The 14,271-nt window shown below is 43.6% G+C and overlaps 1 protein-coding gene across 1 annotated transcript in view; it reads right to left on the bottom strand.

Annotated features, from left to right (window-relative positions):
- TEX15 (testis expressed 15, meiosis and synapsis associated) overlaps positions 1-14,271 on the bottom strand; it is a 50,843-nt gene that overhangs the window by 23,030 nt on the left and 13,542 nt on the right. Inside the window, exons 5-6 of the mRNA XM_063128443.1 lie at positions 13,811-13,957; positions 3,501-3,666 (exon numbers count right to left, since the gene is read on the bottom strand). Coding sequence (XP_062984513.1) covers positions 3,501-3,666; positions 13,811-13,957 — 313 coding nt within the window. The remainder of the gene's footprint in view (positions 1-3,500; positions 3,667-13,810; positions 13,958-14,271) is intronic.

The following is a 14,271-nucleotide window of genomic DNA, read 5'->3' as shown; positions in this document are numbered from 1 at the left end:
AATAACCTTACACAGACCTAACGACAGGAAGAATTGAATGAACAAGGTAGGGAGACTGAGTCAGAAGAGGGGAAAAAAAACTATGGTTGAGGCTGTTTCCACACTGGACATTTAGTATATTTTCATAACTTACTCACTGATTTTTTAGGGGGCATCCAAACATAGTGGTCAAATCACATTCCCTGTGATCTTTCCATATTTTTTCATACTGAAGAAAATTCAATTAAAAAAAAAAAGAAAAGAAAAAAGGAGAGACCCATAGCACAATCTCCTCTCAGGTATGTATCACCTTAGCACTACTTTTCTGTTTTTTTCCAAGAGGCATAGTTTTGCTGTAAGTGGTGACATAGGAAGCAAGTCTTCCTATCCCATTTTCTACTGTGCACGTTGGTGTCAATTGTTCAATAGGGCATAGGAGAGGAGGACAAAACAGGGAGGGGAGGCTGCTGAAAAGCAAGCATGGCATTTCACTTGTGTATTCAGAAATGCCTCACTGGAAATAAAGCTGCTTCCTTACTAATAGCAGATTAAGATGATTAACAACCAGAGTAAACTGAACAAGAGGATCAGTGACTGGAAGGTGTATGTTTTGCTCTGTCTTCTTAGGCTGTGGAGTCTCCTAGAAGCTACTGCAGTACTTTCTACTAGACTTTAAATTCTGAAGTAATAAAGCTGGCCTTCTCTCTGCTTCTCTCTCCATCCTCTCTCATGCAAATACACAGCTCACCTACCATTAACTACCTGCCATTACTAAAAACAATACAGCACAATAACCTTCAGATACTTTCATATCACGAGTGAAAAGCAAAGGGTTGTGGGGTATCTTTGGCACATACAACACAAGGAAAACAGTTATTTAGACTGTTTTTGTTAGCGGGTGGTTCGTCTGTCCAGCTAGGTGATGTTCACCCTGTTTTGGAGGGCGCTGCACTCCCCCTAAAGGATCGGGTTCATAGTTTGGGGGTGCTCCTGGATCCAGAACTGTCACTTGAGGAGCAGGTGGACTCAGTGGCAAGGAGCATCTTTTTTCAGTTTAGCCTGATATACCAACTGCGCCCTTATCTGGACAGAGATAGCCTAGCTAGTTATCCACGTTCTGATAACCTCTCATCTGGATTACTGCAATGCATTATACATGGGGCTGCCTCTGAAAATGATCCAGAAACTTCAGGTGGTACAAAACAGGGCATCAAAGCTGTTAAGAGGGACTGGCCAACGAGACCACATTACGCCAGTCCTTTTTCAGCTTCATTGGCTGCCAGTCCAGGTCTGGGCCCGATTCAAAGTTCTGGTTTTAACATTCAAAGCCCTAAACGTCTTGAGGCCAGGTTATCTGAAGGAACGCTTCCTCCCATATGCACCTGTCCGGACCCTAAGGTAGGTGGCTACCAGGAGGAGGGCTTTCTCTGCTGTGGCACCCCAGCTGTGGAATGAGCTCCCTAGAGAGGTTCGCCTGGCACCTACATTATACTCTTTTCGACACCAGGTGAAGACGTTCTTATTCTCCCATCATTTTAACAGTTTATCATTGTAGTCTTTTAACCTTACTGTTTTAAATCTGTATAAATCTCTCCATCACTGTTCAGTTTTACTCTAGTTGTGCTTTTATATATTACTTTTATTGTGTTTTTATACTATTGTTTGTTTTAGACTGTTGTTTGTTTTATACTTTTATTTGTGTCTGATGGTTTTAACTTTTGTGAACAGCCCAGAGAGCTTCAGCTATTGGGCAGTATAAAAATGCAATAAATAAATTTGAGTACACATCTTGTTTGCTCCACAATAACGTATTACACAGAAAAGGTGCATGCAAGTTAAGTTGCGGATCATAAGTTCAAAGAAGAGGGTTGGGAGGGGGTGTCTCTAATCCATAAAACACGACAAAATGAATCCATCAGCTCACTGTACAAAGTGGACAAACAGAGGCACATTAACTTCAGCATAACAGGCAGTACCCAACCCTGCCAGTCCGTTTACACTATTGATGTACCACTAGTGTAAGCGAGCTCTAATGGACACTGTGCCAATAGTGTGAACTGGCATGATGAGTTTTCTGGGAAAACAAGTCACACCTTACACTATTGGCATACTGCTAGAACTTGCTTATGCTAGTGGTACATCAATAGCATGAGCAGACTGGCAGTGCTCAATAATGCCCAAAGAGTGCAAAGTTGGGAGAGATCCACACAGCAGAACACAAAAGTACTTGTTTGAACTAAATGGTCCTGCAGCAACCAATATGCAGAAAAAGTAAACTGAAACCAGTAAATGGAACAAAGATCTTGCATGTCAAATTGGGATCGGGGGTGGAGGACAGATCCATATAGCAATCCTGAAAAAAGAGGATTTTTTTGAAATAAACCATAAAGAATAAAACAAAAATGAGCAACAGTTGAGGCTCCAGAAACACTTCACACAATCACTCCTGAACAAAAGATTTTAAAAATAGGGCAGGGCTAACCAGTGAAGGGGAAAGCCAGGGTGGTTGATGAACATGTGATGGATGTGGGCGCCTTACCCCCACTCTCTTTTTTTCTGTTTTAACGATTTAGCGTTTGATAGATTAGGCGCTGTTTCTGCCTTTTGAGGGGGAGAAATAGCAAGGAGAATGCAAGGAGAGTGGGGTTGGAGCAGCAGAAGTCCATTTGAGCGACTCTGCACAAGACTATTCGTTTGCGCAACTCAGCACTCCCTCCTCTTTTGTCAGCAAGCCCGCCAGTCAATGAACACGTATCCAGAAAAGTAGGTCCTTCTGACATGGCGTGAGGATGGCAATACACAGGGGCGGAAGAGCATTTTTTATCCTGTGTGGAAGAAAAAAACAGACTTTCCCCGCTCTAGAAAAACATGGAAAATGGAGGGGAAGAGGCAAGATGACTGCAGTACAGGGACAACGCTGTGTGAGTGTCATGGGGCAAAACGGTAAACAAGGCAGGACGAAGGTGCGATAAAACACTGGTGTGATGGAACTCTAAGTTTCTCTTGCAAACGCAACATTTCAGCAAGACTAAAGAGGTCTAGTCTGGAAGCAGCCAAAGAATCAAGAGCAGAACAGCTATAGGAAGGGGCAAGAATAGGCAGGAATATGAAAGGAAAACTAGTTTGAGAAATAGGACAAACCTATGTGAGTCTTGCTTCCCAAGTAAGTGTGCAAAGGATTGCAGCCTAAAGGAAAAAAATGTGGGAGCTACGAAGGTAGAAGATTTTTTAAGCATCAAAAGATCCAAGAACAAGAAAAAAAATACATTGCTTGTAGGAACAAAGGTGAGAAATAAGACCAGAGTACTGGGTAAGTAGAGGAGCAGCAGAGTGGGATTGAAGGAAGCAAGAACAAGTAGACAGTGAGATAAAAGCAGAGATTTGTGGAGGTACAAAGTTGAACGCAGAAACCAAGAACAAAATGTAGTTTGAGGCTACTGTAATACAAAATGTAACCATGAGAAGTTGTGAGTGTATTAGTGTGAAGGGGCAAGATACCCATTTTAAAAAAAATAGCTTACCAACATGCTTAGGCAACCTTTTAGGTTTACATAACTTCAAAGATGTTACAGGGTAGTCAGCCATCACATTCTTATTAACACTTTTTACTTTTATGACTGCATATGGAAGGCATTGCCTCGGTTTATCCACAGGTTTTGAAAGTTCATTGTATTCATAAAAATATACCTGTAAATATGAAATTATCATGAGAATGTAATTAGTCTGCTGAATTTGTTATTAACTGACACAAAAACTACTAAAATAACTTCAGGAATTGATCGTATTTTATCAAAACTAACTTGACAAACATCCATTTCAAAAAATCTCTCACGATTTATAAATTCATTCAAAACTATCTAATATCAAATAGAACTGTTTTTGTGGAAATTTTCATGTACTTAATATCACAAAGCAGTATCCAACAGGGTTGCATCCCAAGGATACTGCCCACAGTTTGAGTCACTGGTTGTTGTATTGCAATTATAATATTTGTTTATGAAACTGCCTTACGAAAAAGAAGTATTAGCAATAAATAGGTATTTAACACCATCACAAAGTAAATACAAAAGAAGCCTCCTTAAAATACTAAGGTCATGTCCACTTGCTCACCCTCTCCTGCATGCACTGCTCCACACAGCAGAATGTTATGCCTCCCCCCCAGTCATGCCAGTCTTCCCACAAACAGAGAACTACACTCACAGGACTTCCCTTTCAGAGAACATAAGGGGCCAACAAGATCAGTCCTTAACCGTCTTTAGGAATCATTTAGATATCAATCCTTGTCTGTATGAACTTTACAATTATAAGGCAAATCATTTCCCAAATCATGAGAAACCATTTAAAAAGCAAGCTCATTGGAAAGTAGAAAATAATCAATCCCCAAGCCATTATCACTATCACATTAACCCTGATACATAAATCTCTTTGGCCCAGGGATGCAAAAAGTGCAGTTCCACCCAACCCCACACCTGCACCTGCTGTGGCAGCAGCACTGCCTCATGTTTCCCTTGCTAGTGCTAGCAAGAGAAACCACAGGTATTTTATTGCTAGCACTAGCCAAGAAATCCCCACTCAATGCAACACTGTTCACCCAGCTTTTGGGTTATCATGTTGTGTGGAGAGCGCTGTTGGGTATTTCCTCGGTCACTTTGGTTATTTCATCAGACACAGAAACCCAAGGTAAGAGTGGCCAAAGTGGTGGTGGCTGCTCTAGTACAACTGGCAGGATAGATTTTCAGGGGAACTGTAGGGGGAGAGAGGGTGGGGATGAGTGAGTCAACGCAGCGTGAACTAATAGTCAACTCGACGCTGATCCTAATCCCTACCACGGTTATTATCATGTTGTGTGGGGAGTACCCCCTAGATAAACAACTGCCAAGTTGCTTATTACCCCACCGTTGCTATCATGTTGTCTGAATGCAGCCAGAGATTGTGCTGGTTTGGTCCAATCTCATTCTGCCCCATCTGATATTTGCATATTGCTTTTCACATCTGCAAAGTATTTTAGCTTGATTTACTGTTCTTATTACTATGATTATTCTCTTATTTCTGCTTTGTGAACCCCTTCCCCCCTTCATATGTTTTAATGTGATTTTAGATTGTAAGCCTCTAGGCAGGGTATCACTGTTTTATTTGTATATTTTGTACAGCATCAAGTACATTGTTGGTGCTATATAAATAAATAAATAAATAAATAATAATAATAATACACACAGAAGCTAGCCACAAAATCTATACGCCTTGATACTGGGGCCTCACTTTATTGATCTATGCTGTATTTTTTCTTCTCTCAACAATCAATGAGAATTCTCAACATTTTTCCCACCCTCTCCATGAACTTGCAACTTCCAAATTGGCTTGAACTCGTTACAATCTAATTTAGCCCATGCTCATTTGAATAAACTAAAGCCAAAGCAATGTTTGCCTTTGAAGGGGAATTTTGGGTGTCTTACAGACTGTTGAGACACGGTTTGATTCAATGCTGTATTTTGCATATCAATACAATGCAGTAGTAGCACTAAGCAATCTGTGCACTACAAGCACAAGCCTTAACATTGTATACTCATAATCTGTCAAGGTCACTCATGCAAATTTATATTTGATACTCTTATTGAAGATCAAGAGCATGCAGATGATGTATAATTTGAGGCAGGATATCTATTTTTTCAGAAAATAAACCTCTCTCCAAAGGACAACAGAAAAGGTTAAAAAAAACTCTCTCCAAAGTGGGGTAGCAAGTATATATAACAAATTATGAATTGGCTGTTGCTTATCTTCTGTGAGGCTCTTACCACTGGCTGAGCTACTGTGGTATTAGATGTTTATGGAAGTTCTAAGGAGCAACGGTTAGTTCTCACAAATGGTGTAGTTTCCCTAAGTAAGATGTCAGCTGTTGGAAAGAAAAATAAGAAAAAAGCAGAGACGGCAGGCAGACATGCTGGGGTTTGGGGGGATATCTACTGAGGGATGGGGACTAAATGTAAGAATCTGGATTGTGGACCCAAAAGATGAAGAAAGAGGCTACAGAGTAGGGGTAGTTGGTTTATCAGTGGAAAGGACAGGTTGCTTACCTGTAACTGTGGTTCTTCTAGTGCTCATCTGTGCAGTCACACATATGGGCTCTGCGCCTGCACGAAGCCCTGCTTCGGGAATCTTCTATAGCTAAGAGGCATTTTGGGCGGGAACCCCTCCCCCTCTACTGCGCATATGCAGAGGGGTTCCCGCCCCAATTCCCCAGTTCTTCTGAGACCTGAAGGCCTCGTCTGAGGAATATAGACACCTTTAGGTGTATCTGAAAAAAGTACTAAATAAAGAATTAACAATATTTGATGGACACCAAGAGGGGAGTATGGTGGGTGGGTTGTGTGACTGCACAGATGGCCACTAGAAGAACCACAGTTACAGGTAAGCAACCTGTCCTTCTTCGTGGTCTCTACGCATCACACATATGGGCGATTAGCAAGCTTTTACTCACCGGAGGAGGGTTGGTGTCCTTAGGTGAATACGGATGACAATACTGCCCTGCCAAAAGAGCAGTCAGATCTCAACCTGACATTCAGTTTGTAGTGTGACACAAATGTCATTGGTCGAGCCCATGTTGCTGCCTTGCATATCTCTGGAATAGTGATGCCACGATGAAAAGGCAGATGATGTGGAGACCGCTCTAGTGGAATGCCCCTTGACGGAAGTTGGGGTTCCAGTTTCTGTAGCTGGTAGGCCAGAGTAATGCATTGGACCAACCAAGAAGAAAGTCTCTGAGATGATACTGGTAGGCCCTTCTTGTTCTGTCCATGACATACGAAGAGTCGTTGCAACTGGCGGAAGGGAGCAGTGCGATCTTTATAGAAAGCTAAGGCCCTTCTAACGTCTAGTGAGTGCAAGGTTCTTTCTAAGGTAGATGAAGGAGAAGGAAAAAAGGCTAGTAAAATAATGCCTTGGTTAACATGGAAACTAGATACAACCTTTGGCAAAAATTGAATGTCAGGGCAAAGTACCACCTTGTCAAGGTGGAACACCAGATAAGGCTCGTCTATCCTCAGTGCACATAGCTCGCTTGCACGTCTTGCAGATGTGATTGCTACTAAAAACACCACCTTTAACGTGAGAAGACGCAAGTCAGTGGTTGCCAAAGGTTCAAAGGGTGACCTTGAAAGTGCATGTAGCACTACTGATAGACTCCATGATGGGGAGAAGGTCCTTAGTGGCGGATTCAGATTCAATAGGCCCTTTAAAAATCGCTTAACTGTAGGATGTGAAAAAACCCTAAAACCATCAATGTAGTCATGGAAAAAAGAGATAGCTGCCAAATACACCTTTAAAGAGGAAACCTTCAGACCTCTGTCAACTAAAACCAATAAAAAGGACAGGACCTGATGAACAGGGCAGCTTAAGGGTGAAAACTCTTGTTCAGATGCAAAGGCAGTAAACGTAGACCACTTTTTATTATAGTTTAACCGTGTGGAACGTTTTAGTGCTGCATCCAAAACCTTTTGGATTTTCACTGTCAAGTCATTGTCCGCTATTGAGGAGTCAGCCTCCATGCAGTCATGTGAAGGGTGTCTAGGTCTGGATGACATATCCGACCTTGATGTTGGAATAGACGGTCCCGTCTCATCGGTAGTCTCATGTAAAGACCTCGGCAATGTTGCGAACCAATTCTGCCTGGGCCACCAGGGTGTTAGGATTATGCAATCTGCATTGTCCTGAATAATTTTGGCTATTATCCTCGTTATCAGAGGAAAAGGAGGGAATATGTACAGTAAGGAGCAGTTCCACTTGTGGAGAAACGCATCTCCTAGTGATCTTCTCCCTATCCCTGCCCTGCTGCAGAATCTGCTGCACACTGCATTGTTTTCTGTTGCGAAAAGGTCTATTTCTGGTTCTCCCCAGAGATGGAAGATGTTCCTGATAACCAGGGGATGGATTCTCCATTCGTGGACTATCGATGCCTGTCTGCTGAGGGTGTCCGCTAGTGTGTTGTCCAGCCCCGCTATATGAACTGCGGTGATGAAAACTCGGCGTCGAATGCACCATTCCCATATGTGTATGGTAAGTTTGGTTAAAAGCGGGGATTTTGTTCCGCCTTGCTTGTTGACATAGAACACGACTGTCGTGTTGTCTGAAGTTACTTGCACATGGCTGTTGTATATTTCTGTTTCGAACGCTTTGAGCGCCTTTTGTACTGCCAGTAGTTTGAGGTAGTTGATGTGTTTTCTTTTCTTCCCTCGACCAAAGTCCTTGTACTTTTAAGGAGTGTAGGTGAGCTCCCCATCCAGTGCGGGAGGCATCCGTCGTGATCGACTTGGTCGGCATCGAAGATGCGAACGGTATTCCTCTCCTCAGGTTGGCCCGGTCCGTCCACTATCTCAGGGATTTGGTAACAATTGGAGGCAGACAGAGAGATACGCCTGGCGTTTTGTAGTGGATTGAAGAGTTTGTTGAACCAAAGCTGCAGTCTTCTCATCTTGAGCCTTGCAAAGGGAACGACCATGGTAGTCGATGCCATCAATCCCAGAAGTCGTTGTATTGAGAAGGCAGTTGTTATTTTCCGTTTCATTATATCCCTTGCTAGGTTCTCGATGACAATGGCTCTGTCTGTAGGAAGGAATGCTTTGGTGGTGTGAGAATCTAAGATTGCACCTATAAACTTTATGGTTCTGGTTGGACAAAGAGTTGATTTCTTGCCATTTATCAGAGGTGTCATGAATATGCGGATGATACCCAGCTCTACCTTTCCTTTTCATCAAACCCAGGTGAGGCAGTGACTGTTCTGAACCATTGCCTGGGCACAGTAATGGACTGGATGAGGGCTAACAAACTGAGACTCAATCCAGACAAGATGGAGGTACTGTTAGCGGGTGGTTCATCTGTCCGGCGAGGTGATGTTTGCCCTGTCCTGGACGGGGTTGCACTCTCCCTAAAGGATCGGGTCCGTAGTTTGGGGGTGCTCTTCGATCCAGAACTGTCACTTGAGGCACAGGTGAACTCAGTGGCAAAGAGCACCTTGTATCAGCTTAGGCTGATATACCAACTGCGCCCTTATCTGGACAGTGATAGCCTAGCTACAGTTATCCATGCTCTGATAACCTCTCGTTTGGATTACTGCAATGCGTTATACGTGGGGCTGCCTTTGAAAACGGTCCGGAAGCTTCAGCTGGTACAAAACAGGGCAGCCCGTTTACTAACAGGGACTGGCTGGCGAGATCACATTACGCCAGTCCTTGTACAACTTCATTGGCTGCCAGTCCAGGTCCGGACCCAATTCAAAGTGCTGGTATTGACATTTAAAGCCCTAAACGGTTTGGGGCCAGGTTATTTGAAGGAACGCCTCCTCCCATATGTACCTACCCAGACCTTAAGATAATCTACAGGGGCCCTTCTCCGTGAGCCCCTGCCAAAGGAAGTGAGGCAGGTGGCTACTAGGAGGAGGGCTTTCTCCGCTGTGGCACCCCGGTTGTGGAATGAGCTCCCCAGAGAGGTCCGCTTGGCGCCTACACTGTACTCCTTTCATCACCAGCTGAAGACCTTTTTATTCACTCAGTATTTTAACATTTAATTTTAACTTAAATTTAAATTATACTGTTTTAACTCTGTATTTTAACCTTATATAAATTTTGCTGCGTGGTTTTATCCTGGTTGTGCTTTTTATATTGTATTTTGTATTTGTGTTTTTAACTTGTTGGTTGTTTTATGATGGTTTTAATTTTTGTGAACCGCCCAGAGAGCTTCGGCTATTGGGCGGTATAAAAATGTAATAAATAAATAAATAAATAAAATAAGTCCTAGCTGCACCATGAGATCGCGAACGTATTGTATGTGTCGTTGAAGGGTATGTTTGGAATCTGCTACCAGGAGCCAGTTGTCAATGTAAGGATGGATCTGTATCCCCCGGTTTCTGAGGTGGGCGCAGACCACCGCAATACACTTCGTGAATACCCTGGGAGCTGTTGAAAGTCCAAAGGGTAGTACTCGAAACTGGAATGCTCGATGGCTGATGGCAAAGCGGAGGTAGCGTTGGCTGTCGGGATGGATGGCTATATGGAAATAGGCGTCCTTTAGATCGATGGAGGCGAACCATGAATGTCTTGTGAGCAGAGGTAGTATCAGAGGAAGGGAGACCATGCGAAATTTCCTCGGTGTAATAAATGCATTTACGTCCCGAAGGTCCAATATGGGACGAATCCCTCCATCTGACTTTGGGACTGTGAAATAGTGAGAGTAAAAACCCTCTATTTGTTCTGGTTTTGGTACTGACTGTATCGCTCCTTTCTTTAATAGTGGGCGGACCTCCTTTTGGAGTGGTATGGATGGTATGGCTCTTTTCAAAACTCCCTTTAGGGGGTAGGGAATCGAACTCTATTTTGTAACGTCTCTCGATAATTGAGAGCAGCCAGTTGTCTGAGGTTATCTGGCTCCAAGCCTCTATTGACATAGAGAGGCAGTCGCCGAATGGGGTACTCATGTGGTCTGTAACAGGGGAGTCAAAGTCGTCGATTTTGCTGGTAGTCCGGTTTACGGCATTGGAATTTGGTTTTAGACAATGGGAATTGCCTTTTCCCTTGCTGAGGTAGAGGTTGTTTGAATTGTTGTCTATCAGGTTGGTACCTTACTGTGGTGGTACTTGGCTGTCTGTACCATCTTCTAGGTCTGAATTGTTGTTGCTGTTGAATTGCACCTATCCCCATTTTCCTGGCTGTAACCCTAGCCCTCCATTGCCTCATCCGTTGTCGAATTGAAGAGGCCTGTGCCATCAAAAGGGAGGCTTTCGATTCGGTTTCTGGCTTCTTGTGAGATACCTGCTGATCTAAGCCAGGCATGTCTCCTTAAAGCAATAACTCCCACCATAGTCTTTGCTCCACAGTCTGCTTGGGGCTTTGCTGTGGCAATTTGTTGCCATGCCATACGAGTGGCTTCAGAATGGAAGACTCTAGCCAGCTCCCTCTGGTCATCCCCTAGATTATCACATAACATCATCTTGTCCCACAAGAATAGTTGGTGCCTTGACATCATAGCCTGGTAGTTCAATACCTTTAGGCTTAGGGATGCTGTGGAATATAATCTACGCCCCATCAAGTCTAAACGCCGGCCCTCCTTGTCCACTGGCACGGTGTGTACTCTTTGCGAACGGCCTTGTGCCGATTCCACTATTATTGAATTGGGTTGGGGGGGGGGTGAATAAAAATTCCGCATCTTTATCCAAAACCCTGTACGTATTATCAAGGCGCTTTGATGATGGCTGAAGTGTCGCGGGATCCTTCCAATGGTCCTTAACTGTTCTTGTTAGAGTTGGTAGGAACAGAATAGCTACTGGAGACGTTGCCTCTGTGTAAATCGCCTCAAAGACTGGGTCTACTAGTTTTTCTATTGTTTGTCTCATCTCGATTCCTAACGCTTGCGCCATTCTTTGGATAAGGTCGGCAAAATGTCCTAGTCCCTCTGATGGAGAGACCGATCCTTGCACCTCCACTATCGAATCGGGAGACGGTATCGATGGTGCTGGAGAAGTAGCCGATACAGAGTCTGAGCAGTAGTCCTCTACCGATTGTGGAGAAGATGGGATCTGGATAGTCTGAATTTCCTCAGTTTGATGCAAATGATGAATTGTTGTGTCCTCATCACGTAGTGATTGGGGTCTATCATCTATAGGTAGCCTAGCTACTTGAGGTGCCTGTGCCTTGATTGCTGTTTGGGGTGCCGAAATTGTTGCCGAAGGTTGTCGACATCGAGGCGATGATGGTTGATCGTAGCGCCGATATCGATCATCAAGTTCGCGCCAATCTGTATAGTAGTAAGTTGGTCTTGATGGAAGTGACCATTGTGATTCTCTCTCCCAATCTCTTACGGGAGAACTAGAACGGTGGTGCCTTCGATAATAACCGAGGTCAGACTCTTGATATCGAGTATCAAAAGAGTGCACGGATTCCGAAGAACGACGACGCTCCGATGTTCGATCAATAGATCTTGATCGTCGATATTGTTGACTGCGCTCGTCTTGCACAGGTAAGTTTCTCGAAGGCGAGGCTTTGTTCGATATTGTTGGTAGCTGTAATGGTTCTCTGCTGCAACTGGATGTGGCATCCCTAATTTCACCCTCTGATAACGAAGCGGTCGTTATCGGGTCAGCTATCGAAACCGGCGGAGCTGGCGTTATCGATATCGGTTGTACTGTCGATAACGATGGCTTATCGGGCATCGGTAAAGCTGTCGACGTTAGTGTCTTGGCTTTATGAGTATCGTGTTTTGAGGATTTGTCCCTTTTCTTGTGTTTTGTCTCTGTTGATTTCAGCGTTCTTGCCTTTTTTGATAGCTTTTTCGCTACCGATGCAGTTAAGGAACGCCCTGGCATTGCCAGGGTGTCCTGGCAGGGTCTGTCAGCACGACTTGATGTCGGCTGGACAGGATCTGGAGACACGAGAGGCTCTTTTTGCGAAGCCATAGCAGGTTTGTCCACTGCTGCGAGTGCCCTTTCCCACAGCTCAGCCCTTAGTTTGTCTGCTCTATGCTGCCTCGTGAGTTTTGAGAAGGCTTGGCAGTGGGGACAGGTGTCAACTTTGTGTCCCTCTCCTAAGCAGATAACACAAAAATTGTGTCCGTCAGAGGGTGGAAGCTTCGTGCCGCAACGGGCACACTTTTTAAATAGGGCCTTGAGGCCCATGCAGACCAGAGTAAAGTAAGAGTAAGTATGAGGTAATTTTTTTTTTAATATAGAAAAGACTGGAAAGAGGAGTAAAGAAGAGAAAATAGAAGAATAAGAATAAAGGAAAGGTAAGTCTTAGCTATTTCGTTTTATTTTCACAGAGATGTACCCGACAAGGCTGTCACGATGACGGTCGAAGAACTGGGGAGGGAACCCCTCTGCATATGCGCAGTAGAGGGGGAGGGGTTCTCGCCCAAAATGCCTCTTAGCTATAGAAGATTCCCGAAGTGGGGCTTCGCGCAGGTGCAGAGCCCATATGTGTGATGCACAGAGACCACGAAGAAGAACTAGGTTGGTATCGCAGGTGATTAAAGAAAAGTGCCCTGAAAGGTCAATTGTATGTAGGTGCAAAGGAAGAGAGAAATCCCTGATGGGCAAGTCATGACAGGACTATTTAGGGCTGTTTGGGTTATATAAGAACAGGCCAAGACTGCACTATCTTACCACTATTATTACTACTACTACTACTAGCAGCAGCAGTAGAAATAGTAGTGATATAGCCTTCAACAAATATATTTCCCTAAAGCCCACAGGCAAGAAAGTCTTTGAACTGGTAAACAAGAATGCTCAGAGCAGGAGGTTGCATAGCCACTAAGTTAGACTCTCCCCAAAAGACTAGAATAGATTCTTTTTGAGAGAGACTCTATTCTCTAGTTCTGAAAGGCACTGGCATTGAATACTGCAGAAAGAAAGGGAAAGGAAAGGAAGACCAACTCCTCTTGTTTCATCCTCTGGAGGATGGTTAAAAAAGGAATCAAAAATAACAAAAATACTGGTTGTGACGAGGAGCTGCTGCAGAGAAGGAACTGGAGTGATTGGGGGGGGACGTTGGGGAAGATCTTGACTTCATTTGCACATGACAATCAATCAGTTCAAAAACAGATGGGTTATTGTGCATGAGCAGGTGAGCTGCCAGCACTGCATTTGCCTCTTCTACTTTACCACACAACCCCCAACTGGCTCCTTTGTAGGGTGACGTGTAAATGCTCAGTTGCCCCTAAACAACCCACCAACACCCTGAGTTATCCACTGGGTTGTTTTATCCCTAAACTTATTAAAAGGCTTCATTACATTTTCACTTATTACACTTTATTAGACCATCGGTAACAAAGTTAGAGTAACAAAATGGCCTACCAAAGAACCAATGGCCTGATCCTCCAATGAATCCTGAAGTGAAGGATGATTTCTGGATATATGGCAATCAAAGTTTGGAGTTGGATCCAAAACAACTTTCTTTTTGCCCTTAGGAGGCTGGATTTTTTTCACTTTTCCGAAGAGAACCTGCTCAGATGAAGCAAAATAACTTCAAAATAACTTATTAAAAGGCTTCATTGCATTTTCACTTATTACATTCCTATACCACCAAACACCCAACAGTCTCTGAGCAATTTACAAAGATCAAAAACCTTAAAATATAATATTGTAAAATATAAACATAAAAAGTATATTCACATACAACATATAAACACACACACCATCAACAATAAGAAATCCCAGGACCTATTAAAAATGTTATCATATACTATAAAATGCCTATGAGTAAAGTCTTAACCTGGTGCTGAAATAAGTGTGACGTAGTGGCTAAAGTGTCGGAC

The sequence above is a fragment of the Elgaria multicarinata genome, chromosome 6 (genome assembly GCF_023053635.1).
Source record: "Elgaria multicarinata webbii isolate HBS135686 ecotype San Diego chromosome 6, rElgMul1.1.pri, whole genome shotgun sequence".
NCBI classification, from domain to species: domain Eukaryota; kingdom Metazoa; phylum Chordata; class Lepidosauria; order Squamata; family Anguidae; genus Elgaria; species Elgaria multicarinata.
The sequence above is the reverse complement of the archived record's forward strand: the minus strand, read 5'-3'. Positions and strand labels throughout refer to the sequence as shown.